Source organism: Pteropus medius, unplaced genomic scaffold (assembly GCF_902729225.1).
Source record: "Pteropus medius unplaced genomic scaffold, Ma_sr-lr_union100, whole genome shotgun sequence".
Lineage (NCBI taxonomy): Eukaryota > Metazoa > Chordata > Mammalia > Chiroptera > Pteropodidae > Pteropus > Pteropus medius.
Window position 1 is genome coordinate 237,403 of NW_024341372.1, and position 26,751 is coordinate 264,153.

General features: G+C 35.2%; 1 protein-coding gene and 1 pseudogene across 1 annotated transcript in view; both read right to left on the minus strand.

Annotated features, from left to right (window-relative positions):
• Positions 1–525: 525 nt before the first annotated feature.
• LOC120592792 (vascular endothelial growth factor receptor kdr-like) overlaps positions 526–26,751 on the minus strand; it is a 309,580-nt gene continuing 283,354 nt past the window's right edge. Inside the window, exon 32 of the mRNA XM_039850483.1 lies at positions 526–625. Coding sequence (XP_039706417.1) covers positions 610–625 — 16 coding nt within the window. The 3' untranslated portion in view covers positions 526–609. The remainder of the gene's footprint in view (positions 626–26,751) is intronic.
• LOC120592811 (60S ribosomal protein L37a-like) lies at positions 12,786–13,137 on the minus strand (annotated as a pseudogene).

The window sequence follows — 26,751 nt, forward strand, 5'->3', positions numbered from 1 at the left end:
TGCAATTAACACATATGTGTGTATATGTTTTCATTTCTATTAGTAATCCTGTTGGATAAATTCCTACAAGTAGTATTTCTAGGCCAAAGAGCAACAAATTTTCAAGTCTGTTACAGAAGCCAAAGTGCCTAACAATAAATTGTTTTATTAATTTACACTCTTAACAACATTGTAATTGAGAGCCAGTTTTCCCAAACCCTGCACAACAGTGAGCATAAACATTTTTTTCCATCCCTGTCAATCTTAATATGCTGTCCTTTTTATCATGTGTGTTTATTAGTGAAGTTAAGTGACTTTTCAAATGTTTACTGGCCATGTGTGAATTGCTACTTCTGAATTTTTGCCTACTTTTCCACATTTTCAACAGCTCTTTGTACCTGGCGGGAAGGTCAATAGACAACTGGCTCAGGTATCAAACTACTTACAGGTTCTGGAAAAAGAAAACATGTAACCAGGAAAAAAAAGATGAACGAAAATAAAGAGGAAAGAGTGAGTGAGAAAAGACAATCAAAACAGGACCTGCGTGTCTCATGGTACTCCCACAACCTGCGCTTGTCCTGTTCTTCACGCCTGTTATATCTCCAGCCCTCACCTTCAGCTGCCCGCTGGTCAGATGAACGTCTCTCTTGAAAAAAGAATCAGAATCATAAAGATCTGGGCCCTTGCTCATCTTCCCTTGCTGACTCTACCAGGTGTTCAAATCTAACTTACCACGCAGTCCCCTTTATCCTGCTCCCTGCCACTCTCCACTTCACCAAGGTCTGTGCCCTTGACCACAGGATCCAAATTTTCCTGTAGGCTCCAGCCCACCCTGGCGGCCCGTCCAGTGCCCAAAGGTCTCAACTAGGGCAGTTTGCTGACCTCCCTTCAACACTCAAGCTCCCACAGCACCCACTGGAAGCACAGATCCCAGCTCAGGTCAGGTTTCCTGTACCTAGTTCATGTCCAGAGGTTTCCACGTGACTTCATTTCCATGGAAATGGTTCCTTCCTCCCGGATGTAACCATCCCAAAGAATGGAGAGAATGCTCCTCTCAGCTAAACCACAAACAGCCATGACCAGTGAAATGTAGAATAGCCTGCTGAAAGTTTTGTCTATTTCTATGTCATTAAGCTGGGAGTTATAAAGAAAAGAATGAGCATGTGTTATTTTTGTAATTATATCAACAAAGAGAAAATAAATAATAATGAATACATTAAAAAGAATTGTAAATATAGGAAAACCCTATGATAATAGCATCATACGTAGCTTTGGAAATATATAATGTTTTATAAGAAGGGTCATGACAATGTGAAAATGTCAGTTCAGACTTCAAGCAAGTAGTATTATTGTTAGGGGTCTTAGGTGAACCTGATATTCTAAGCACTCCTATTAGAAAGACAGAGCTGCTGTATGTTGCAGGAGTGTCAGAGTTAACCAAGACCAAGAAATTCTTGTGACCAGTCATAAAGTCAAGTTCCTGAAGCAAGAAATAGAGAAAGCTGGGCAGATCAGAAATTAGGAGACTCAGACTTTACAGTAAGATTAAATTCAGGGATGTTGAAGCCATGCAGCTTTGGTTAGAATTCAGCTCTGTTCTTTGAGCTTGTGACCTTTGGCAAGTTACTTAACTTTTCTGTGCCTGAGTTTCTTCAATGGTTAGTTACTTGTTGTAAAGATTAAATTAAATGTTAATATTTATAAGGCATTTAAAGCAATGTTTGGCAAGCAGGAAGTCCTATGTTTGTTAAATAAATAGGTAAAATATGGGACACAGACAAAGAACTAAAATGTGCCAGAGCAGATCTGTTAGCCACATTTAGTAATGGGAACCACATGAGTAAACTTTGTTGAGTTCATTTCTATGGATCCAATAAAGCCTTTGTCACTCATATAAAGTCCAGAGTTGACCAACTCCACCAGCATAAGAAGAGTCACACCTGGCTATCGGAATCAATGTTTGATATCGAGGTGGGGAAAACCAAGCAAATAACCCCACTTATACAACTATGGTCTTATGAGGTCCATTTCTGTCTTTCTCTGTTAAACTTTAAGCAAACACAAAATGATCAACCACCTAAGTAGGGAGAGAGTACAAGAAGACCTTGGATATGATGAAAATGCAGCACGTCTGACACATGGTAAGATCACAGATATTTTTAAAGGTCAGATCTTTAGAACAGATCTGATGTCTCAGAAGTCCCTTCTCAGAAGCTTATGGTGCTCTATAAATAAGTAACAGATGTCCCCCGAACATTCCTTATTATAGGGTTTAGTTGTCTAAAATTTTCAAACACAGCACTTTCTGTCTCTAACCCCCTACTCACCCCACTTTGGGGCAGAGTATCATTTTAGTTAAGGTAAATGAAGACAGTTAAAGACAAAATGCTCTCCTAAGATAAAAAGGCTCCAGCCATTGACTCAAAAGAAATAGGGTCTAAGTTTACTAATAAGAGGGTAGAACAAAGGGATAGCAATTATTCGGGGACTTTCATAAGAAAATTAGCTCTTGAGGTCTACACTGTACAGTATAGTTGACCACTAGCCAGAGGTGACTATTCAGCACTTGAAATGTGGCTAGTCCAACTTGAGATGGGCTATAAGTGTAAAATAAATTCCAGATTTCTCAGGCTGAGTACAATAACAGATGTAAAACATATAATTCATAAATTCCTTTTTATATTAATTACATGTAGGAATGATAATACTTTGGAAGTAGTGTATTAAAATATATTATAAAATTAATTTTGCATATTACTTTGTACTTTTTAAATATGGCTACTAGAAAATTTTAAATTACAAATATGGCTCACATTACATTTTTATTAGACAGAATGCCTCTAGGATCTAAGGTGTATCTAACTATGGATACTATAGATCAAATCTACAATTGCAAAAGTAGAGAGTGCACATGTCAATAAATGTACAAGATGATCAAATGAACTGTGAAAAAATATATTAGAATATCAATTTTTATTTTTCATCTCATCTTTTATAATGTTTGTGCTTTATAATAGAATACAAAAATGCGTATTATATATACATATATGCACATATATTACATGTGTACGTATATACTTTTTTTGACTAAGGTGAAAGAACCTTTCTTAACCATATAAGCTCCTTCCTGAATTAGGACTTTTTCACCTAATATTCCTTTTGCCTGAAATGCCTGTCTCTAGATCTTTGAAAAGTTGACTCTATTTTGAGTTTTGTGTCTTGGTTCAAACATCACCCAGTGAGGATTTATCCCTAATCTTCTAACCTTATGCAATCATTGCAGTCATTCTGTATCATATTTTCTCATCGCCCTGTTCTATTTTCTTTATAACCGCTTCTCTCTGAAATGTTCTTGCTTATTTATTTACTTAAATATAAACTGAAAATCATTCATAATACTCTTTTTTTTTGTTCCACTAAGGACCATTTTAGAAGAAAAAACACAGGAAGTGGAGGCAGACAGACCAGAGTGTGTAGTTCATATTAAGAGAATTCAGAGTCATAAATTTATTATGTAATTTAATCTTGACCAGAGGAAATTTAATCGGGTCTCTGAATGGGTTCTCTATCACAGCATAAGTGTACCTTAAGCATCGGTCCTAAACCTCTAAGTGCACTGGTAATGCTAATTTAGCACTCAGAAAGAAGGTTTCCTGTGTAGCTGGCATAAAGATTTCAGGGATTAGAAAGGAATTTTTTCGCATTATTTCTAGTGTGAAAAAAGTACCAAATACCTGACCTTTAAGATGCTTATAGATCTTACAGTTGGAGTATTTACCTTATTGTAATTGTCTCCTCGCCTTCCCTTGGAGAGGATCCTTTTGGCTAAAGTCTTTCTTTACCTAAATCTGGATTTGTTTTAATTGATGCCCCCAAAATAGGATTTGCCACAACCTTTGATATTTGTCATTTTATAAATACACTACATCCTTAATGGACCAATTACCCATCATCATTGATATTGTCATTGGCAGGTGGTAAAAGAAAACATTTGCTTTTCAGAAACAGTAAAACACTACCCGAGGTCAGAAACATGGTGAGCGATAGATGTTCCTGGTTCTCTCCCCTTGAAACAACAATAAGTTTAACATTTAAAACTCAACAAAAAAAAATACCAAAATTGCACACCAGCACGTCTGCTTATGGGATCTGCACATAAGAGCTAACACAGGTCAGAAACCTGGGTGTCAGGCGGTAGACTGGGAGAAATAAAGTAACGGCTTCTCGCAGCCACCGGAGATCCCGGTAGCAGGTGGGGGAGGGAAGAAGGTGCAGTGCATTCCCTGAACATACTGCCTGGAAGTGCAGGGAGCTCCACGTGGCTGGTGGCAGGACCCAGTCATCAGAACAGAAAGCAGAGAAAAAAGACGTCAGAGAAACAACAGTTGATTTTTACCAGCTGTGGTTGGAAAACCGAGGCTGAGCTACAGTTCCCAACCCTCAACCCAAAGGGGCCCTCCCACCATATCCTTCAAGACCAAACATTGTGGAGCCCCAGGGGAATCTGAGGAAACGCTACCAAAACTGTCGCTAATACTGACAGGGACTCAGACTGAGGGTAGCGAGGGTGATTAAACATCTACAAATTTTTAAAAGGCAGTATTAAGGTTTCATATAAAGCAGGGATTCGAGAGGCTTAGATGCCATCTCCTGGAAAACAAAAGAAAAATGCCTTCTTTGCAACAGGCTAAAGAGAGTTCTTTATATAAGAAATCTTCTTTCTGGAAAAAAGGAGAATACACTTCCATTAATGCCCAGGCAGAGAAATAGTCCATTAAACACCATGAACAACCAAAGTGACAAGGCGTCTCAGAAAGAAAGAGAAAAATCTCCAGAAAAATAAGTTTACAGACATAGAATTAAGTGACTTAAATGACAGAGAATTCAGGATGGTACTTCTGAAAAAAACTCAATGATCGGAAACGAATCACATCAACAATTTCATGAATTAAAAAAAGCAACTAGATGAGCAGAAAGAGTTCTTTAGCAAGGAGATTGAAACACTCAAAAAGAACAGAATAGACCTTCTGGAGATAAAGAACACACTGCAAGAGCAGAAAAATGAAATAGCAATCTTGGGAAAGAGTCAACTAAATGGAGGAAAGAATCAGCGATATCGAAGACCAAAATCTAGAAATAAATCAGGACTTGGCGGAAACATGGCTGAGTGAGAGATGTTCCCAGATCTCTCTGCTTGAAACAACAATAAGCTGAACATCTAAAACGCAACAAAAACACCCAAACTGCACACCAGCACGTCTGAGTGTGGGATCTGCACACTCAGAGTTACAACAAGAGTTATCACAACAAGAGTTACCACAGGTCAGAACCTCGGATGTCCGGCGGTGGACTGGAGAAATAAAGACTGCGTGTCCGGCTCACGCAGCCACCGGAGCTCCCTGTAGGAAGAGGGAGAGGGATGAAGGTGCGGGAACTTCCCTGAACAGCACTGCCTGGGACTGCTGTGAGCAACTCGTGCTGGATGGAAAGGCACAGTCATTCAGGGTAGAAGACAGAGAAGCGGGACGGGACCGCAGAGACACAACAGTTGATTTTTACCATCCCAGGTTGCAAAACTGAGGCTGAGACACAGCCCTCAACTTCCAATCCAGAGGGCTCCTCCTCTCATACCCTCTGAGATCAATCACCACGAAGCCCCAAGGGAATCTTAGCAAATGCTGCTGAGACTGTCACTGACATTGAAAGAGACTGAAACTGAGGACAGCGAGCCTATTAAATATCTGCAAGTATTTTTAAAAAAGGCATTTTAAGGCTTTATATAAAGCGGAGATCCAAGAGGCTTAGACACCACCTACTGGAAACCAAAAGAAAAGTGCCTTCTTCGCAACAGGCTAAAGAGAGATCTTTATATAATAAATATTTTTCTTAGAAAAAAAAAAAAACAGAATACATTTCCATTAAGGCCCAAGTGGAGAAATAATTCCTTAAACACCATGAACAACCAAGGTGACAAGGCATCTCAAAAAGAAAGCAAAAAATATTCAGAGAATAAGTTTACAGACATAGAAATATGCAACTTAAATGACAGAGAATTCAGGATGGTACGTCTGGAAAAACTCAGTGAGATACGAAATGATTCATAAAAACAATTTCAGGATTAAAAAAAAAAACTAGAGTAGTATGAGTCATTTATCAAGAGATTGAAACCCTCAAAAAAAAAAAACAGAATAGATCTTCTGGAATAAAGAAACACACGGCAAGAGTTGAAAAATGAAATAGCAAGCTTGGAAATAGAGTTGACCAAATAGAGGAAAGGATCAGTGATGTCGAAGACAGAGATCTAGAAATAAATCAGAAGGGAGAAGAGAAAAACCAAAGAATGAAAAATAATGAGAGAGAAATACAAGAGCTAGCTGATACCATCAGGAGACGAAACATAAGAATAATGGGATTTCTTGAAGGCAAGGAAAAGGAGCAAAGACTAGAAAGCATTTCAGACAAATAGTTGACGACAATTTCCCAGATCTGAGAAATGAGCTGGAGCTTGGAATGCAAGAAGTCAAGAGAACACTCAATTATCTGAACGCAAAAAAGGCTTTCACCAAGACATATTGTATTAAAATTATCAAGAATCAAGGACAAAGACAAAATACTCAGGGTGGCCAGGGAGAAGAAAACGGTAACTTAAAAAGGAAAACTCATTAAATTATCGTCGGACTTCTTAGCACAACCTTACAAGCCAGAAAGGAGTGGAATCACACATTCAAACTTTTAGATGAAAGGAACTACTAGCCAAGAATAATGTATCCAGTTAAGCTCTGTTTTAGATATAAAGGAGAAATAAAGACCTTTCCAGACGTACAAAAATTAAGGGAATTCTCCACTGTGAGTCCTGTGCTACAGGAAATACTGAAAGGGGTCAGTTCGCCTAAAACAAAATGACAAAAATATATATGTAATTAGGAGAAAGAAAGGTGACTATCAGGCAAATAGAAGCAGAGGAGTGCAAACCTTACTAAGAACAGGGCGTTATAAGCTTAAACATTAAGAAGAAAATGGATATAGCAAGATAATAATGAACATTTAGCATACATAGAGACAAATAGAGACAACAATAACCGAAAAGGAGAGGATTCAAAGACCCAAATTCACAAAGGGGAATGGAGATAAGGCACGTGCAGAAGAAAATGGATGACTATATACATACATACATATATATATATGTATGTATACATACATATATATATATGTATACCTATATGTGTATATATGTATACATATATACATATACATACATACATACATGTATATATATGTATGTATGTATATAGTCAGCCATTTTCTTCTGTTCTATATATATATATATATATATATATATATATGTATAGAACTATATAGAACTATCCTTTACATAGTCATAATGGTAACCACCCACCAAAGATTCAGAACTGAAGTATATAACATAAACCAAGAAGAACCCAAGGAAAAGCCCACAAAACGAACCAAAACAAAGAAAACAGAAACACAAGGACAAGGAAGCAATGGAAACACTGAGCTACCAGAAAGCAAAAGTTAAAATGACTATTAGAAGACCTCATGTATCAATAATCACCCTAAATGTAAATGGACTGAACTCAGCAATAAAAAGGCACAGAGTTGCAGAATGGATCAAAAAACAAAATCCAATCATATGTTGCTTCCAGAAGACAGATCTCAGCACCAAAGACAAATATAGACTCAAAGTGAAAGGGTGGAAAATGATATTTCAAGCAAATGGCATTCAGAAAAATGTGCCAGTAGCAGTACTAATATCAGATGAAATAGGCTTAAGAAAAAAAAAGGTAAAGAAAGATACTGAGGGACACTTCATAATGATAAATGGAATCATGCATCAAGAAGACATACACTTATTAATACCTATGCTCCCAATCGGGGAGCCTCAAAATATATAAAGCAATTGCTAACAGAACTAAAGGGAGAAACAGACCAAAACAATATTGTAGTAGGGGACTAAAATACCCCATTGTCAGATATGGACAGATCATCCAAACAGAAAATCAATAAGGAAATAACATCCTTAAAGGACACATTAGACCAACTGGACATAATTGACATTTACAGCACCTTCCATCCCAAAACAATTGCTTATACATGATACTCTAGTGCACAGAGAACGTTCTCAAGGATCGACATCATACTAGGACACAAGGATAGCCTCAGCAAAGAACGTTGAAATCATATCAACCATATTCTCTGATCATAATGCTTTGAAACTAGAGATCAACTGCAGAAAGAAAGCGGGAAGAACCACAAATACATGAATATGCAATAACATACTACTGAAGAATAACTGGGTCAAAGAAAAAATAAAAGGAGTGATGAGGAGATACATAAAAATGAATGATAATGATAGTACAACATATCAAAAATTTTGGGACATGGCAAAAGCGGTCATAAGAGGAAAGTTCATATCACTACAGGCCGATCTCTAAAAACAAGAACAAGCTCAAATAAGCAACCTAATGCTTCATCTTAAAAAATAACTAGAAAAGGAAGAACAAATGAAGCCTAAAGCCAGCAGAAGAAAAGAAATAATCAAAATTAGAACAGAAATAAATGAAAATGAAAACAGATATGGACAGATCAAACAAAACAAAACAAAACAAAACAAAACAAAAAAAATGGGAAAAAACAAACGCAAAAAAGAGCTTGTTTTTTGAGAAGGATAAAAAAAATTGACAATCACATGGCTAGACTCACTAAAGAAAAAAGAGAAAGGACACAAATAAAATCTGGGATGAAAGAGGAGAAAGGATGATTGCTATCACAGAAATACAAAGGATCATACAAGAATACTATAAAAAATATATGACAACAAATTTAATAAGCAAGAAGAAATGGACCAGTACTTAGAAAAATATAACCTTCCTAGACAGAATCAAGATCTGGACAATCTAAATAGACCGATCAGCAGTATGGAAATTGAAACAATCATCAAAAACCTACCAAAAAGTAAAATTCCAGGACCAGATGGCTTTACTAGTGAATTCTACCAAATATTCAAAGAAGATTTAATACGTATTTTTTTTAAACTCTTCCAAAATATTGAAGAGGTGGCAATACTTCCAAACCATTTTATGAGGACAGTATTACTCTGATACGAAAATCTGGTAAGGATAATGCAAAACAAGAAAACTACAGACCAATATCTTTGATGAACACAGATGCAAAAATACTAAATAAGATACTAGTGAACCAAATACAGCAACATATTAAAAAGATTATACACCACGATCAAGTAGGCTTTATCTCAGAGGCACAAGGATGATTCAACATATGCAAATCATTTAAAGTGATAGACCACATAAACAAATTTAAAAATAAGAATCATATGACTACATCAATAGATGCAGGAAAAGCCTTCGACAAGATACGGCATACATTTATGATCAAAACATTTAGTAAAATCGGTATAGAAGGAAAGAACCTTACCATAATAAAGGCTATATATAACAAATCCTCAGCCAACATTATACTTAATGGTGAAAAACTAAAAACCTTCCCTCTAAGATCAGGAACAAGGCAAGGCTGTCCACTCTCCTCATTCTTATTCAGTATAACATCGGAGGTCCTTGCGAGTGTAATCAGACTAAAGAAATAGGATTCAAATAGGAAACGAAGAAGTCAAACTGTTACTATTTGCGGATGACATGATTCTCTATATAGAAAACCCTAAAGACTCCACAAGAACACTACTAGAAACAATAAGTAAATACAGTAAAGTTTCTGATTACAAAATCAACGTTCAAAAATCCACAGTGTTCCTATACTCTAACAACAAAATGTCAGAAAAAGAAGTGGAGAAAATAATTCTTTTCACAATTGGAATAAATTTAACAAAATACCTAGGAATAAATTTAATGAAAAACGTGAAGGACCTATATAATGAAAACTTCAAGATTCTATTAAAAGAAATCGAAGCAGATACAAAGTAATGGAAAGATATTCCTTGTTCTTGAATGGGAAGAATCAACATAGTTAAAATGACCACATTACCTAAAGCATTATACTATTTAATGCAATCTCCATCAAAATACAATCAGCATTTTTTAAATAAATAGAACAAAAATCATCAGATTTGCATGGAAGCACAAAAGACCCCACAATTGCCAAAGCTATCCTGAGAAAAAAGAACGAGGCTGGAGGCATCACTCTGCCTGACTTCAAATCACACTACAAAGGTACGGTAATCAAAACGGCATGGTTTGGCACCAAAACAGACACACCGACCAGTGGAACAGAATAAAGAGTCCGGAAGTAAACCCATATTTACATATAATTTTCAGCAAATAATTTGCGACAAAAAAGCCAAAAACATACAGTGGAGAAAGGAAAGCCTCTTCAATAAATGGTGCTGGGAAAACTCGAAAGCCACCTGCAAAAGAATGAAACTAGATTGTTGTTTATCACCACACACCAAAATTAACTCAAAATGGATTAAGGAGCTGAATATAATACCTGAAACAATAAAATACATAAAAGAAAACATAGAAACTAAACTCAAGGACTTTGGACTAAAAGAGAATTTTATTAATTTTACCTCAAAAGCAATGGAAGTAAAAGCTAAAATAAATGAATGGGACTACATCAAACTAAAAAAACTTCTGCTCAGCAAAAGAAATCATCAACAAGGTAAAGAGAGAGCCATCCAAATGGGAAAATATATTTGCAAGCAACACTTCCAATAAGGGCCTAATATCCAAAATATACAAAGAACTCATATAACTCAATAACAACAACAATAAAAAAGAAATGATCCAATAAAAAAATGGGGAGCAGACCTGAACAGACACTTCTCCCTAGAGGACATACAAATGGCCAACAAATATTTGAAAAGATGCACAACATAGCTAGCTATTAGGGAAATGCAAATCAAAACCACAATGAGATACCATCTCACACGTATTAAAATCACTATCATCAACAGGACAATTAATAACAAATGTTGGAGAAATTGCAGAGAAAAAGGAACTCTCATATACTACTGGTGGGACTGCAATTGGTACAGCCACTATGGAAAACAGTATGGACGTTCCTCAAAAAACTAAGAATTGATATACCATATGATCCAGCATTCCCTCTACTGGGTATTTACCCCAAAGTCTTGAAAACTCATACTAGAAAAATTATTTGTACACCGATGTCCATAGCACCATTATTCACAGAGGCCAGGACATAGAAACAACCGAAGTGTCCTACGATAGATGATTTGTTAAAGAAGTGGTGGCACATATATACAATGGAATATTACTCAGCCATAAGAAGAGATGAAATACTGCCATTTGTGACAACATGGCTGGACCTTCAGATAATCATGCTAAATGAAATAAGCCAGACAGAAAAGTTGAAAATTACCTGATATCACTTATATGTGGAATATAACCCTAAAAGCAACAAATGAGCTGGACACACAAACAGAAAATCATGGGCATGGACTGTAGACTAGTGGTTACCAGAGGGAAGGGGTGGCGGAGGAAGGGAGGTAGAAGGGGTAAAGGGGATCAAATATAGGGGGCTAGGAGAAGAGCAAATTGGGTAAAGGGGATCAAATATATGGTAGCTGAAAGAAATTGGACTTTGCGTGATAAACACACAATAGAATGTACAGATGTCAAATTATAATGTACAGCTGAAAACTATATAATTATATTAACCAATGTTACTCCAATAAACTTAATTAAAAAAAAAAGAAACTAACAAAAATCTTAAACAATCTCACCTTATACATAAAGGTAATAAAAAAGGAAGAAGAAACAATGCCTAGTGTCACTAGAAGTGAAATAATAAAGATAATGAAATAATAATGGAAATAAATGAAAAATAGTAAATATCAATGAAACTGAAAACTAGTATTTTGAAAAGATAAAGAAAATTGATAAATCTTTAACCAGACTCATTGAGAGAGAGGACTCAAAATTTTAAAATCAGAAAATAAAAAGAAGTTACAACTGACTGCACAGAAATTCAAAAGTTCATAAGAAAATACTATGAGTAATTAATTATGTGTAAACAAATCAAACAATTTGGAAGAAATGGATAAATTTCTGGAAACATACTATCTTCAAGATTGAAACAAGAATAAACAATATCTGAAGGAGCTGATTTCTACATACAAAATCGAATTGATAATCAAAAATCTCCCGACAAACAAAAGTTCTGGATCACATGGCTTCAAAGGTGACTTTTACCAAACATTCAAAGAATTAACACATATCATTTTCATACTGTTCCAGAGAAATTAAAGAGAAATGAAGGCTCCTCAGCTCATTTTACAAGGACACCATTATCCTGATTCCGAAACCAGAGGAACGACATTAGAGATAAAACAAAACAAAACAAACAAACAAACAAAAACACAAAAATTAGATCAATATCTTTAATGAACATACATGCAAAAATCCTCAATAAAATATTAGCAAACTGAATTCAGAAATGCATTATAAAGATCATACTCTATGATCGAGTGAGATTTAATTCTGGGATGCAAGGTTGGTTCTATATCTGCAAGTCATTTAACATGATCCACCACATAAATAAAATGAAGGATAAAAATCATATGATCATATCAATAGATGTAGAAGTGTTTGACAAAATCTAACATCCATTTATAATAAAACCTCTCAGCAAAGTGGAAATGGAGGAAGCATACCTCAACATAATAAAGACCATGCATGACAAACCTATAACTAATATCATATGCAATGGGGAAATGCTAAAAGCATTTTCTTTAAGTTCAGGAATAAGACAAGGATGCCCACTTTCATCACTTTTTTTTTTTGTTGTTGTTGTTACATAAATTAACCCATTTATTATAGGCTAGCAATATTTCAAATTGTGGAACATCTACTGGTCTTTCAATTTCTTCAGTCTTCTGATGGCAGACTTTACTGTGACAGCAGAAGTGGTGTTGTAGGTCCAGGCACCACCAGCTACTGTTTTCATGCAGAAACCACAGTGCCGTCTCTCCACAGCTCTTCTCTTCATTTTGGTTTTGCCACAGAAAGAGCAAGTGTACTTGGCATGTTAACTCATTTCAATTTTCTTCACCATTTTCCTGAGGGAGGCGCCATAACAGGTCCTGCATTTCCCATTGATTCCAACCTTCTTGGTGCATTTAGCCATGTTGCTATCAACTAGGTCAGAACCCACAGAGCCCACTTTCATCACTTTTATTAAATATAGTATTAGAAGCCTAGACACAGCAATGAGTCAAGAAAAAATAATGGCATCCCAGTTGGAAAAGAAGAAGTAAAACTGTCATTATTTACAGATGACATAACATTATTTATAGAAAACCCTAAAAATTCCACCAAAAATGATTAGAACTGATAAGTGAATTCAGTAAAGTAACAGGATACAGAATTAATATTCAGAAACGGGTTGTATTTTTATACACCAATAACGAAGTATTGGAAAGAGAAATTTAAAAAGCAAAGCCATCTACAATTACATCGGAAAATAATAAAATACCTATGAATACATTTGACCTATATTCGGAAAACTATAAGACTTTGAAGAAAGAAGTTGAAGGAGATACCAATAATGGAAGTATATACCATGCTCATGGGTAGGAAGAGTTAACATCATCAAAATGTCCATGCTATCATATCAAAAGCAAGCTATAGATTTAATGCAATTCCTATTAAAATACCAATGGCATTGTCCACAGATCCTGAAGAAATAATTCTAAAATTTATACAGACCCACAAAAGACCCCAAATAGCCACAATACTCTTGAGAAAAAATAAAGTTGGAGTCATCACACAACCTGATATCAAACTATACTACAAGTCTCTAGTATTCAAAATGGCATGGTACTGGCATAAACACAGCCACATAGATCAGTGGAACAGAATATAAGCCCAGAAATAAACCCATACCTATATGGCCAATCAATCTATGACAAAGGAGGCAAGATTATACAATGAGGTAAAGACAGTATATTCAATAAATTCTGTTGGGAAAACTGTTGGGTAAATGCAAAAATATAAAACTGGACCACTTTCTTATACCTTATACAAGAATAAACACAAATGTATTAAAGATCTTTATATAAGACCCAAATCTGTAAAACTCCTAGAAGAAAACATAGGCAGTAAACTCTCTGACATTGCTTTTAGTAATATTTTTCTGATATAGCTCCTCAGGCAGGGGAAGCAAAAGAAAAATAAATAAACGGGACTACATCAACCTATAAAGTTTTGGCACATCTAAGGAAATCCTCAACAAAAGAAAAAATGCACTCTACTAAATGGGAGAAAATATTTGCCGAAGATATATCTGATAAGGGGTTAATATTCAAAATTTACAAAGAACTCATACAACTTAGCTCTAAAAAAAAAAAAAATTCCAATTAAAAAGTTGGTGGAGGACATGAATAGACCTTTTCGAAAGAGGACATACAAGTGGCCAATAGACATATGAAAAGAAGCTCAACATTACTAATCATCAGAGAAATGCAAATTAAAACCACAATGAGGTATCACCTCAAGTCTGTGAGAACAATTATTATCAATAAATCAACAAACAAATGTTAGCGAGGATGTGGAGACAAGGGAACCCTCATGCATTGTTGTTAGGATTGCAAATTGGTGCAGCCACTATGAAAAACATTTTGGAGATTTCTTAAAAGAAAAATAAAAAGAGAACTACCTTATGACCCAGCAATTCTACTACTAGGTATTTATTCAAGGAAATTCGAAACACTAATGCAAAAAGGTATATGCACCCCTATGTTCATTGTAGCGTTATTTACAACAGCCAAGATGTGGAAGCAACCTAAATGCCCACCAAACAAAGATTGACTAAAGAGGAAGTGATACATATATACAATGGACTATTATGCTGCCATAAAATAGAATTAAATCTTACCATTTGCAACAACATGGATGGGCCTAGAGGATATTATGCTAAGTGAAATAAGTCAGAGAAAGACAAATGCCATGTTAACTCACTTATAGTGGCATTTAAAGAACAAAATAAATGAACAAACAAAACAGAAACAGACTCATAGGTTCAGAGAACAAACTGATGTTTTCCAGATGGGAGGGATTTTAGGGGCTGTGTAAAAAAATGAAGGGATTAAGAAGTACAAATTTGTAGTTTCAAAATAGTTACGCAGATGTAAAATACAGCATAAGGAATATAGTCAATAATATTGTAATAACTATGTATGATGCCAGATGGGTACTAGAATTATTGAGGAGAATCACTTTATAAGTTATATAAATGTCTAACCACTATGCTGCATACCCGAAATTAATATAAAATAATATTGAGTGTCCACTGTAATTGAAAAAGAAAAAAAAACTGTGATAATTTTCCAGTTATTTTCATGTTCAACTGGGTTTCTCAATGATACTTTTGATGCCTAACATTTTAAAAATTAGTCTTGTATAAAACAATATGAGATGTAAAATAATTTATCACTTGGGAATTTTGAGTGATCAGTCATTATTGTATCATCTTTAGAACAAAGCTGCTCACAAGAATGATTATCTGACACTAATTTTTACTTGCTGTATTTTGGCTAAATTGCATCCAGCAGAATCTTGCAAACTTTTAAATCAATATCATGTGAATATATTTATGTTGAAAGTTATCCAAATCAATTGTGTAATTTTGCCTCTAATTTCTACAAGTTAGGATACAGATTAACTAGGCTGACATAACAATGCCAAATATAAATGTAATAGTCTGGCTATAAGTCATCTTAGGTCTGTGTGGTGATTCCAATTCCATAGTAACAGGGATACAGGCTCTTTCTGTCTTGTTGCTTTGGTGTTTAATTGAAGTATTCAATCCTGAAATTGTAGTGTAAAAACAGCTAGAGATGATATGCGAATTAATGACTGTGGCTGTGTTCCAATAAAATTTTATTTTTGGATATTGAAATTTAAATTTCATATATTTTTGACATGTAACAAAATATTGTCTTATTTTTTCCACCATTTAAATATGCACAAATGTTTTATTTATCATTCCGGAATTTTAGGTCTCTTGCTAAAAGACATTCTTAGCTCTCTGGCTATGTGCAAACAGATTGGAGACCAGGCTTGGCCCTTGAGTTGCTGTTCACTGAAACCAGCTCTAGTAGCTCACCTTAGTCAGGCTGGATTTCATTTTTTTTGTTTGAGCATCCTTGCTCCAGATCTTTTGTTGCAGGAAGCAACACCCGACGGAGGAAATTGGACGGTCAGACCACTTTGTTAGAGGAAGGAGTATTTATTAGGCCAGCGGAGCACGTGAGGCTTAACAGCCTCAAAGTACAAGCTCCCCTTGGTTAGATTTATTACAGTTCATATATCTGCAGTGTCCAGGCAAGGGGCACGTGATTCCTTTGTCTGAAGTTCTACGTGCACTTCGTGACTCAGGATGGGGAGGGGGAGCTTCAGGTGGGGGACTGCAAGGGGAGAGGAAATTCCAGACCACTGGTCTTATCTATTTACAGGTCATTTTGCCTTGTAGAGCTCGCGACCTTGGAGTTATCAACATTGTTATAGGATTCTCAGAGAGACAGGACACCAAGGCTATAAGCAGGAAGTAGCACTTATTGTTGCCTGCACAGGCTCAGCGGATTCCTATCCAAAGGCTGAGCCCCGATTGTAACATAACAAGCAGTTTTACACAATCTTGTTATTCCTACACAGCTACAGAGATAAGGAAGGACATTAGATAGCAAGCTATGAATCAACAGTTGTGAGCTGGAGAGTCCTTGAGATGGGGGAGGTAGCTATGGGAAAACATGTTAACTGTAGAGTCCTGGAGTAGGGGAGAGGACAGCCAAGAATGGACTTTAACCAGCTGAGTTGGTCATTTCTGCAAGCCCTTTCCTTTGCATTTTCAGTTGCCTCCTCTTCTCTCTTACTTTGAGGAATCTGTCCTTGTTTTCTAAGGACATTAAAATTCTGTCGCTCTCACAATACAATCATTGCACAAAATCTCCCCACCTTATATACCTTATTGAAGTCTCTGGAAGTATTCATGAATTTGTTTCACTTTAGGCAGGGGATATAGTTATGTGTCAGTTTATTTTTAATTTTCTTATATCTTTGTATTTTATTTTTAATTTTAATCAATACTTATATAGTACTTATGTTCCTGGCATTATTATAAGTGCATTACATATATCAATTTCTCACAAATAACCTATAAAATAGGTACAATTATGATCTCTACTTTACAGATAGGGAAATTGAGGGTCAACGAGGTTTAAATAACTTGAGATAATAACACAGTAAGTGGCAGAGCTAGAATCCATATCTAGGCACCCTGCATCCAGAGTCCATTCTCCTTTAAGATACATCGCATTTTTTATTTATTTATATTTAATAGAAAAAAAATATTTAAATATTTTTATCCCCTGTCTACCTCCCTCCTTCCCCTGCCCACTATACTCTGGTAACCAGTAATCCATTCTCCATGTCTATGAATCTCTCTTTGTCCTGTTCATTTGTTGCTTTTAGGTTGATATCATACATATAATTGATATCATGTGATTTTCAACTTTCCTGTCTGGCTTATTTTGTTTAGTATGATTATTTCAAAGTCCATCTATGTTGCTGGAAATGGCAGTATTTCATCTCTTCTTATGGCTGAGAAATATTCCATTGTATATATGTACCACAGCTTCTTTAGCCAATCATCTATCATAGGACACTTTGGTTGCTTCCATGTCCTGGTCACTGTGAATAATACTGCTATGAATATGGGTGTGCAAATATCTTTTCAGATATGGATTTTCAGTCTTTGGGGGTAAATATTCAGTACAGGGATTGCTGGATCATATGGTAGAACAAGTCTTAGTTTTTTGAGGAAACTTCATATTGTTTTCTATAGTGGCCATACCAATTTACAGTCCCACCAGCAGTGTACAAGGGTTCCTATTTCTCCACATCCTATCCAGCATTTGTTATTACTAATCCTGTTGATTATATCTATTCTAACAGATGTGAGATGATATCTCATTGTGGCTTTAATTTGCATTTTCCTAATAGCTAGTGATGTAGAGCATATTTTCACATATTTATTGGCCATTTGTATGTCCTCTAGGGAGAAGTGTCTTTTCAGCTCCTCTGTCCATTTTTTGATTGGATCATTTTTTTTTATTTGTTTGTTTGTTTGTTATTGAGTCATATGAGTTCTTTATATATTTTGGATATTAGGCCCTTGTCAGAGGCATTGTTTGCAAATATATTTTCTCATTCGGATGGTTGTCTCTTTACCTTGTTGACAATTTCTTTTGCTGAGCAGAAGTTTTTTAGTTTTATGTAATCCCATTCATTTAATTTAGCTTTACTTCACTTGTTATTGAGGTGAAATTCATAAAATCCTCTTTAAGCCCAAGGTCCTTGAGATAAGTTGCTATGTTTTTGACATTGTATTTTATTGTTTCAAGTCTTATATTCAGATCCTTAATCCATTTTGAGTTACTTTTGGTGTGTTGTAATAGACAACAGTCTAGTTTCATTCTTTTGCAGGCGGCTTTCCAGTTTTCCCAGCACCATTTATTGAAGAGGCTTTCCTTTCTCCACTATATGTTTTTGTCTTTTTTTGTCAAAAATTACTTGCCCATATAAATATGGGTTAACTTCTGGATTCTTGATTCTGTTCCACTGGTCAGTGTGTCTGTTTTGCTGCCATTACCATGCCGTCTTGATTACCGTACCTTTGTAGTGTGATTTGAAGTCAGGCAGAGTGATGCCTCCAGCCTCGTTCTTTTTTCTCAGGATGGCTTTGGCAATTCGGGGCCTTTTCTGCTTCCATATAGATCTGATGATTTTTTGTTCTGTTTCTTTAAAATATGCCAATGAGATTTTGATGGCGATTGCATTAAATCTGTATAATGTTTTAGGTACTAAGGTCATTTTAACTATGTTGATTGTTCTAATCTAAGAACACGGAATATCTTGCCATTTCTTTCTGTCTTTTTCAATTTATTTTATCTTATACTTTTCATTATATAGGTCCTACACATGTTTCGTTAGATTTAAGTATTTTATTCTTTTTTCTTGTAATTGAAAAAGGAATTATTTTTTTCTATTTCTTTTCTGACACTTCGTTATTAGAGTATAGGAATGCTATGGATTTTTGAACATTGATTTTGTACCCAGAAACGCTACAATATTTGCTTATTGTTTCTAGTTGCGTTCTTGTGGAGTCTTCAAGGTTTTCTATATAGAGAATCATGTCATCCACATATAGTGACAATTTGATTTCTTCGTTTCCTGTTTGGATGCCTTTTATATCTTTCTCTTGTCTGATTGCACTCTCTAGGACCTCCAATGTTATATTGATTAACAGTGGCGATAGTGGACAGCCTTGCCTTGTTCCTGATCTTAGAGGGAAGGTTTTAATTTTTCACCATTGAGTGTAATGTTGGCTGAAGGCTTGTTATACATGGCCTTTATTATGTTAAGGTACTTTTCTTCTATACTGATTTTGTTAAGTGTTTTGATCATAAATGGATGCTGTATCTTGTCGAAGGCTTTTTCTGCATCTATTGATGTGGTCATATGATTCTTATTTTTAAATGTGTTTATGTGGTCTATCACTTTAAACAATTTGCATATGTTGAACTATCCCTGTGCTTCTGGGATAAAGCCCACTTGATTGTGTCATATAACTTTTTAATATGTTGCTGTATTCGGTTCATTAGTATCTTATTTAGGATTTTTGCATCTGTATTCATGAGAGATATTGGTCTGTAATTTTCTTTTTTGTGTTATCTTTACCAGGTTTTGGTATCAAAGTAATACTGGCCTCATAAAATGAGTTGGGAAGTACTGCCTCCTCTTCAATCTTTTGGAAGAGTTATAGGAGAATAGGTATTAAGTCTTCTTTGAATGTTTGGTAGAATTCACTTGTGAAGCCATCTGGTCTTAAACTTGTACTTTTTTGTAGGTTTTTGATGGTTGTTTCAATTTCCATACTGCTGATCGGTCTATTTAGATTTTCCTGTTCTTCTTGATTCAGTCTAGGAAGATTGTATTTTTCTACGTACTGGTCCATTTCTTCGAGGTTACTAAATTAAGTGTTATATACTTTTTCATGGTATTCTTGTATTATCCATTGTATTTCTGCAGTGTCTGTTGTGATTTTTTCTCTTTTATCTCTGATTTTGTGTATTTGTGTCCTTTTTCTTGTTCTTTAGTGAGTCTAGCCAGGGGGTTGTCAATTTTATTAACCTTCTCAAGGAACCAGCTCTTTGTTGCATTTATTTTTTCTATTATTTTTTTTGTGTGTGTTCAATTTCTTTTCTTTCTGCTCTAGTTTTGATTATTTCTTTCCTTCTGCTGACTTTAGGCTTCATTTGTTCTTCCTTTTCTAGTTTTTTAAGATGAAGTGTTAGGTTGTTTATATGGACTCACTCTTGTTTTTGGAGGTAAGCCTGTAATGATATGAACTTTCCTCTTATGATCACTTTTGCTGTGCCCCAAAAGTTTTATATTGTACTATTGGACATATTGTGATACATTGTACTATCATTATCATTCGTTTATATGTATTTCTTGATCTCTCTTCTTTTTCTTCACTGATCCAGTTATTCTTTAGAAGTATGTTGTTTAATCTCCATGTATTTGTGGTTATCTTCACTTTCTTTTTACAGCTGATCTCTAGTTTCAAAGCATTATGATCAGAGAATTTGGTTACTATGATTTGAAAAGTCTTATATTTGTTGAGGCTATCTCTGTGTCCTAGTATGTGATAAATCCTTGAGAATGTTTCATTTGCACTAGAGAAAAAATGTATAAGCAGATGTTTTGGAATAAAGGCTCTATAAATATCAATTATGTCCAGCTGGTCTAATGTATCATTTAAGAGAGTTATTTCCTTATTGATTTTCTTTTTGGATGATCTGTTCACATCTGATGGTGGGATATTTAGTTCCCCTGATACGATAGTGTTTTCGTCTGTTTCTCCCTTTAGTTCTGTTAGTAATTGCTTTACATATTTCAGTACTACCTGATTGGGAGCATAGATATTAATAAGTGTTATTGTTCTTGGTGCATGATTCCCTTTATTGTTATGAAGTGTCCTTCAGTATCTTTCTTTACGTTTTTAATTCTGAAGTCTATTTTGTCTGGTATTAGGACTGCTAGTCCCGCTTTTCTCTGAATGTCATTTGATTGAAATATCATTTTCCACTCTTTCACTTTGAGTCTATATTTGTCTTTGGAACTGAGATGTGTCTCCTGGAGGCAGGATGTGGTTGGATTTTGTTTTTTGATCCAATCTGCAACATCGTGCCTTTTTCTCGGTGAGTTCAGTCCATTTACATTTAGTGTGATTATTGAAATATGAGATTTTCTTATAGCCATTTTATCTTCTGCTTTCTGGTAGCTCAATGTTTCCATTGCTTCCTTGTCCTTGTGTTTCTGTTTTCTTTATTTTGGTTGGCTATTGTTGATTTTCCCTCTTGTCCTTCTTGTTTCATGTTGTATACTTCGGTTCTGAATATTTGGCCTGTGGTTACCATTACGCATATATAAAGGATAGTTATGTATATACAGTCATCCCTTTCTTTTGCCTGTGCCTTATCTCCATTCCTCTTTGCAAATTTGGATTTTGTATCATCTCCTTTTCAGTTATTGCTGTCTTAATTTGTCCTTATGTAAGCTGAACGTTCATTACTATATTGCTAAAGCAAATCTCTTCATAATGTTTAAGCTTATAATGCCCTGTTTCTCATTAAAGGTGCACTCCTCTGTTTCCACCTGCCTGCTAGTCACCTTACTCGTAATTATGTATTTTTTTGTCATTTTGTTTTAGGCGAGCTGACCTTTTTCAGTATTCCTATAGTGCAGGCCTTGTAGTAGAGAACTCCGTCAATTTTTGTATGTCTGGGAAGGCCTTTATTTCTCCTTCATATCTAAAGGAGAACTTAGCTGGATACATTATACCTGGATGGTAGTTCCTTTCATTTAATAGTTTGAATATTTGATTCAACTTGTTTATGGATGGGGAGGTTTGTGCTGAGAATCTGATGATAATCTAATAGGTTTTCCTTTATAGGTTACCGTCTTCATTTCCCTGGCTGCCCTGAGAAATCTGCTTTTTCATTGATTTTTGACAATTTTAATATAATGTGTCTTGGTGAAGGCCTTTTTGGGTTGAGATAATTGGGTGTTCCATTGAATTCTTGAATTCCAAGCTCCAACTCTGTCCTTAGATTTGGGAACTTCTCGTCAACTATTTGTCTGAAAATGTTTTCTAATCCCTGATTCTTTTCCTCTCCTTCGAGAATTCCCATTTTTCTTCTGTTTCCTCTCCTCACGGTATCAGCTAGTTGTATTTCTTCTTCATTCTTTTTCATTTTTTGCTTTCTCTCTTCTTCCTTCTGAGTTCTTTCTTTTTATTATTAGGGAAACATTGGTTAATACAATTATATAATCATCAGGTGTAGTGTACAGTATAATTTGACATCTGTATATTTTATTGTTTGTTTACCACCCAAAGTCCAGTTTCATTCAGCTACCATATATTTGATCCACTTTGCCCACTTCACTTTGCATCTATGTTTTGATCCTTGCCCGGCAGCCGTCCACCTACCCCCCATACCCTGTGTCTGCCTCCCTCTTCTTCCCTGCCCCACTAGTAATCACTACTCTATAGTCCTCTGGTAACCGTTACTCTATAGTCCATGTCCATGAGTCTCTGTTTGATTGTCCTGCTCATTTCTTGCTTTTAAGATTATATCCCACATATAAGTGATATCATGTGATTTTCAACTTTTCTGTTGGGCTTATTTCCCTTAGCATGATTATCTCGAGGTCCAGCCATGTTGTCACAAATGGCAGTATTTCATCTCTTCTTGTGGCTAAGTAATATTCTACTGTATATATGCACCACAACTTCTTTAGCTAATCATCTATTGTGGATACTTCGGTTGTTTCCATATCCTGGCCACTGTGAATAATTCTGCAAAGAACATCGTTGTGCAAATATCTTTTCGAATATGGGTTTTCAAGTCTTTGGGGTAAATTCGCAGTAGAGGGATTGCTGTATCATATGGCAGTCCAATTCTTAATTTCTTGAGGAATCTCCATACAATTTTCCGTAGAGGCTGTACCAATTTGCAGTCCCACCAGTAGTGTATGAGAGTTCCTTTTTCTCCACACCCTCTCCAACATTTGTTATTACTTGTCCTGTTGATTATAGCTATTCTTACAGGTGTGAGATGGTATCTCATTGTGGTTTTGATTTGCATTTCCCTAATAGCTAGCGATGTTGAGCATCTTTTCTTATATTTGTTGGCCGTTTGTATGTTCTCTAGGGAGAAGTGTCTGTTCAGGCCTTCTGCCTGTTTTTTGATTGGATCATTTATTTTTTTGTTGTTATTGAATTATATGAGTTCTTTGTATCTTTTGGATATTAAGCTCTTATTGAAGGTGTTGCTTGCAAATATATTTTCCCATTCGGATGGTTTTCTCTTTACCTTGTTGACAATTTATTTTGGTGAGGAGAAGCTTTTTAGTTTAATGCAGTCCCATTCATTTATTTTAGCTTTTACTTCCCTTACTTTTCAGGTCAAATTTACAAAATTCTCTTTAAATCCAAGGTCCTTGAGTTTAGTTCTTATGTTTTCTTCTATGTATTTTATTGTTTCAGGTCTTTTATTCGGCTCCTTAATCCATTTTGAGTTACTTTTGGTGTGTGGTGATAGAGAGCAGTCTAATTTCATTCTTTTGTTGGCGGCTTTCCAGTTTTCCCAGTACTATTTATTGAAGAGGCTTTCCTTCCTCCACTATATGTTTTTGACTTTTTTGTCAAAAATTATTTGCTTATATAAATATGAGTTTACTTCTTGACTCTCGATTCTGTTCCACTGGTCGGTGTGTCTGTTTTGCTGCCAAACCATGCCGTGATTACTGTCATTTTGTAGTATAATTTGAAGTCGGGCAGAGTGATGCCTCCAGCCTCGTTCTTTTATCTCAGGATGGCTTCAGCAATTGGGGGTCTTTTGTGCTTCCATACAAATCTGATGATTTTTTTGTTCTGTTTCTTTAAAAAGTGCCAATGGGAATTTGATGGGGATTTCATTAAATTTGTATAATGCTTTTAATAATGAGGTCATTTTAACTATGTTGATTGTTCTGATCCAGGAACACGAAATATCTTTCCATTTCTTTATATCTTCTTTGATTTCTTTTAATAGGGTCATAGTTTTCATTATATAGGTCTTTCACTTGTTTCATTATATTTATTCCTAGGTCTTTTATTCTTTTTGTTGGAAATGCAAAAGAGATTATTTTTTCCACTTCTTTTTCTGACAATTCAGTATTACTGTATAAGCTCTGGATATCTGAACATTGATTTTGTATCCAGAGATTTTTATTGCATTTGCTTATTGTTTCAAGTAGTGTTCTTGTGGAGTCTTCAGGGTTTTCTATATAGAGAATCATTTCATCCGCAAATAGTAACAGTTTGACTTCTTCACTTCCTATTTGGATGCCTTTTGTATCTTTCTCTTGTCTGATTGCACTCCCTAGGACCTCCAATGTTATGTTGAATAACAGTGGTGATAGTGGACAGCCTAGCCTTTTTCCTGAACTTAGAGGGAAGATTTATAGTTTTTCACCATTAAGTATAATGTTGGCTGATGGTTTTTCATAAATGGTCTTTATTATGTTAAAGCACTTTCCTTCTCTGCCAATTTTGTTAAGTGTTTTGATCATAAATGGATGCTGTATGTTGTCGAAGGCTTTTTCTGCATCTATTAATATGATCATATGATTCTTATTTTTTCACTTGTTTATGTGGTGTATCAGTATTCAATTTTTGTATGTTGATCCATCCCTGAATCTCTGGGATGAAGGTCACTTGATCCTGGTGTATAATCTTTTTAGTGTGTTGCTGTATTCTGTTTGCTAGCATCTTATTTAGTATTTTTGCATCTGTGTTCATAAGAGATATTGGTCTGTAGTTTTCTTTTTTTTGTGTTACCTTTACTCAGTTTTGGAATCATAGTAATATTGTCCTTACAAAATGAGTTGGGAAGTATTGCCTCCTCTTTGACATTTTGGAAGAGTTTGAGGAGAATAGGTATTAAGTGTTCTTTGAATGTTTGGTAGAATTCACTGGTGAAGCCATCTGCTCATGAACTCTTACTTTTTGGTAGGTTTTTGATGATTGTTTCAATTTTCATACTGCTGATCCATCTGTTTATATTTTCCAGTTCTTCTTGATTCATTCTAGGAAGACCGTATTTTTCTTAGTACTGGTCCAATTCTTCTAGGTTATTAAATTTGGTGTTATATACTTTTTTATAGTATTCTTGTATGATCTTTTGTATTTCTGCGGTATCAGTCATAATTTCCCCTCTTTCATCCTTGATTTTGTTTATTTGTGTCCTTTGTCTTTTTTCTTTAGTGAGTCTAGCCAAGGGTTTTGTCAATTTTATTAACCTTGTCAAAGAATCAGTTCTTTGTTGTAATTATTTTTGCTATCATATTTTTTGCTTGTTTTCAATTTTATTTATTTCTGTTCTAATGTTGTTATTTCTTCTCTCCTGCTGACTTTAGGCTTAATTTGTTCTTTCTTTTCTAGTTTTTTAAGATGAAGCATTGGGTTGTTTATTTGGGCTCGTTCTTGTTTTTGCAGGTAGGCCTGTAATGACATGAACTTTCCTCCTATGACCATTTTTGCCATGTCAAAAGTTTTGATATGTTGTACTATCATTATCATTCATATCTATGAATCTCTTGATCTCTCTTTTTATTTCTTCTGTTACCCAGTTGTTCTTCAGTAGCATGTTGTTTAATCTCCACGTATTTGTCGTTCTTCCTGGTTTCTTTTTTCAATTGATCTCTAGATTCAAAGCATTATGATCAGAGTATTTGGTTAGTATGATTTGAAAACTCTTATATTTGTTGAGGCTATCTCTGTGTCCTAGTATGTGATAAGTCCTTGAGAATATTCCATGTGCACTAGATTGAAATGTAAAAGCAGCTGTTTTGGAATGGAAGGCTCTGTAAGTGTCAGTTATGTCCAATTGGATTAATGTATCATTTAAGGATGTTATTTCTTTCTTTATTTGTGTTTAGATGATCTGTCCATATCCAACAGTAGGGTGTTTAGGTCCCCTACTACGATAGTGTTTTGGTTTGTTTCTCCCTTTAGTTCTGTTAGTAATCATTTTACATATTTCAGTGTTCCCTGATTGGGAGCATAGATATTAATAAGTGTTAATGTTCTTTGTGTATGATTCCCTATATCGTTATGAAGTGTCCTTCAATGTCTTTCTTTACGTTTTTAATTCTGAAGTCTATTTTGTCTGGTATTAGGACTGCTAGTCCCGCTTTTCTCTGAATGTCATTTGATTGAAATATCATTTTCCACTCTTTCACTTTGAGTCTATATTTGTCTTTGGAACTAAGATGTGTCTCCTGGAGGCAGAATATGGTTGGATTTTGTTTTTTGATCCAATTTGCAGCTTTGTGCCTTTTTCTTGGTGAGTTCAGTCCATTTACATTTAGTGTGATTATTGAAATATGAAGTTTTCTTATAGCCATTTTATCTTTCCAAAACTTTTATTATTATTATTTATGCCTACAGCACCTGATTCTTCTAGGTGGTCTCCCATCCAAGTACTAATTAATCCCGACCCTGCTCAGCTTCTGAAATCAGACATCGAGTTTTTTCAGGATGACATGGCCATAGACCATGGACTGTGGCTCCACTGGTGTGCAAACCCAGGATCTTCTGCGTGTAAAGCAGACATGCTAACCACTACACTATGGAGCCATGTCC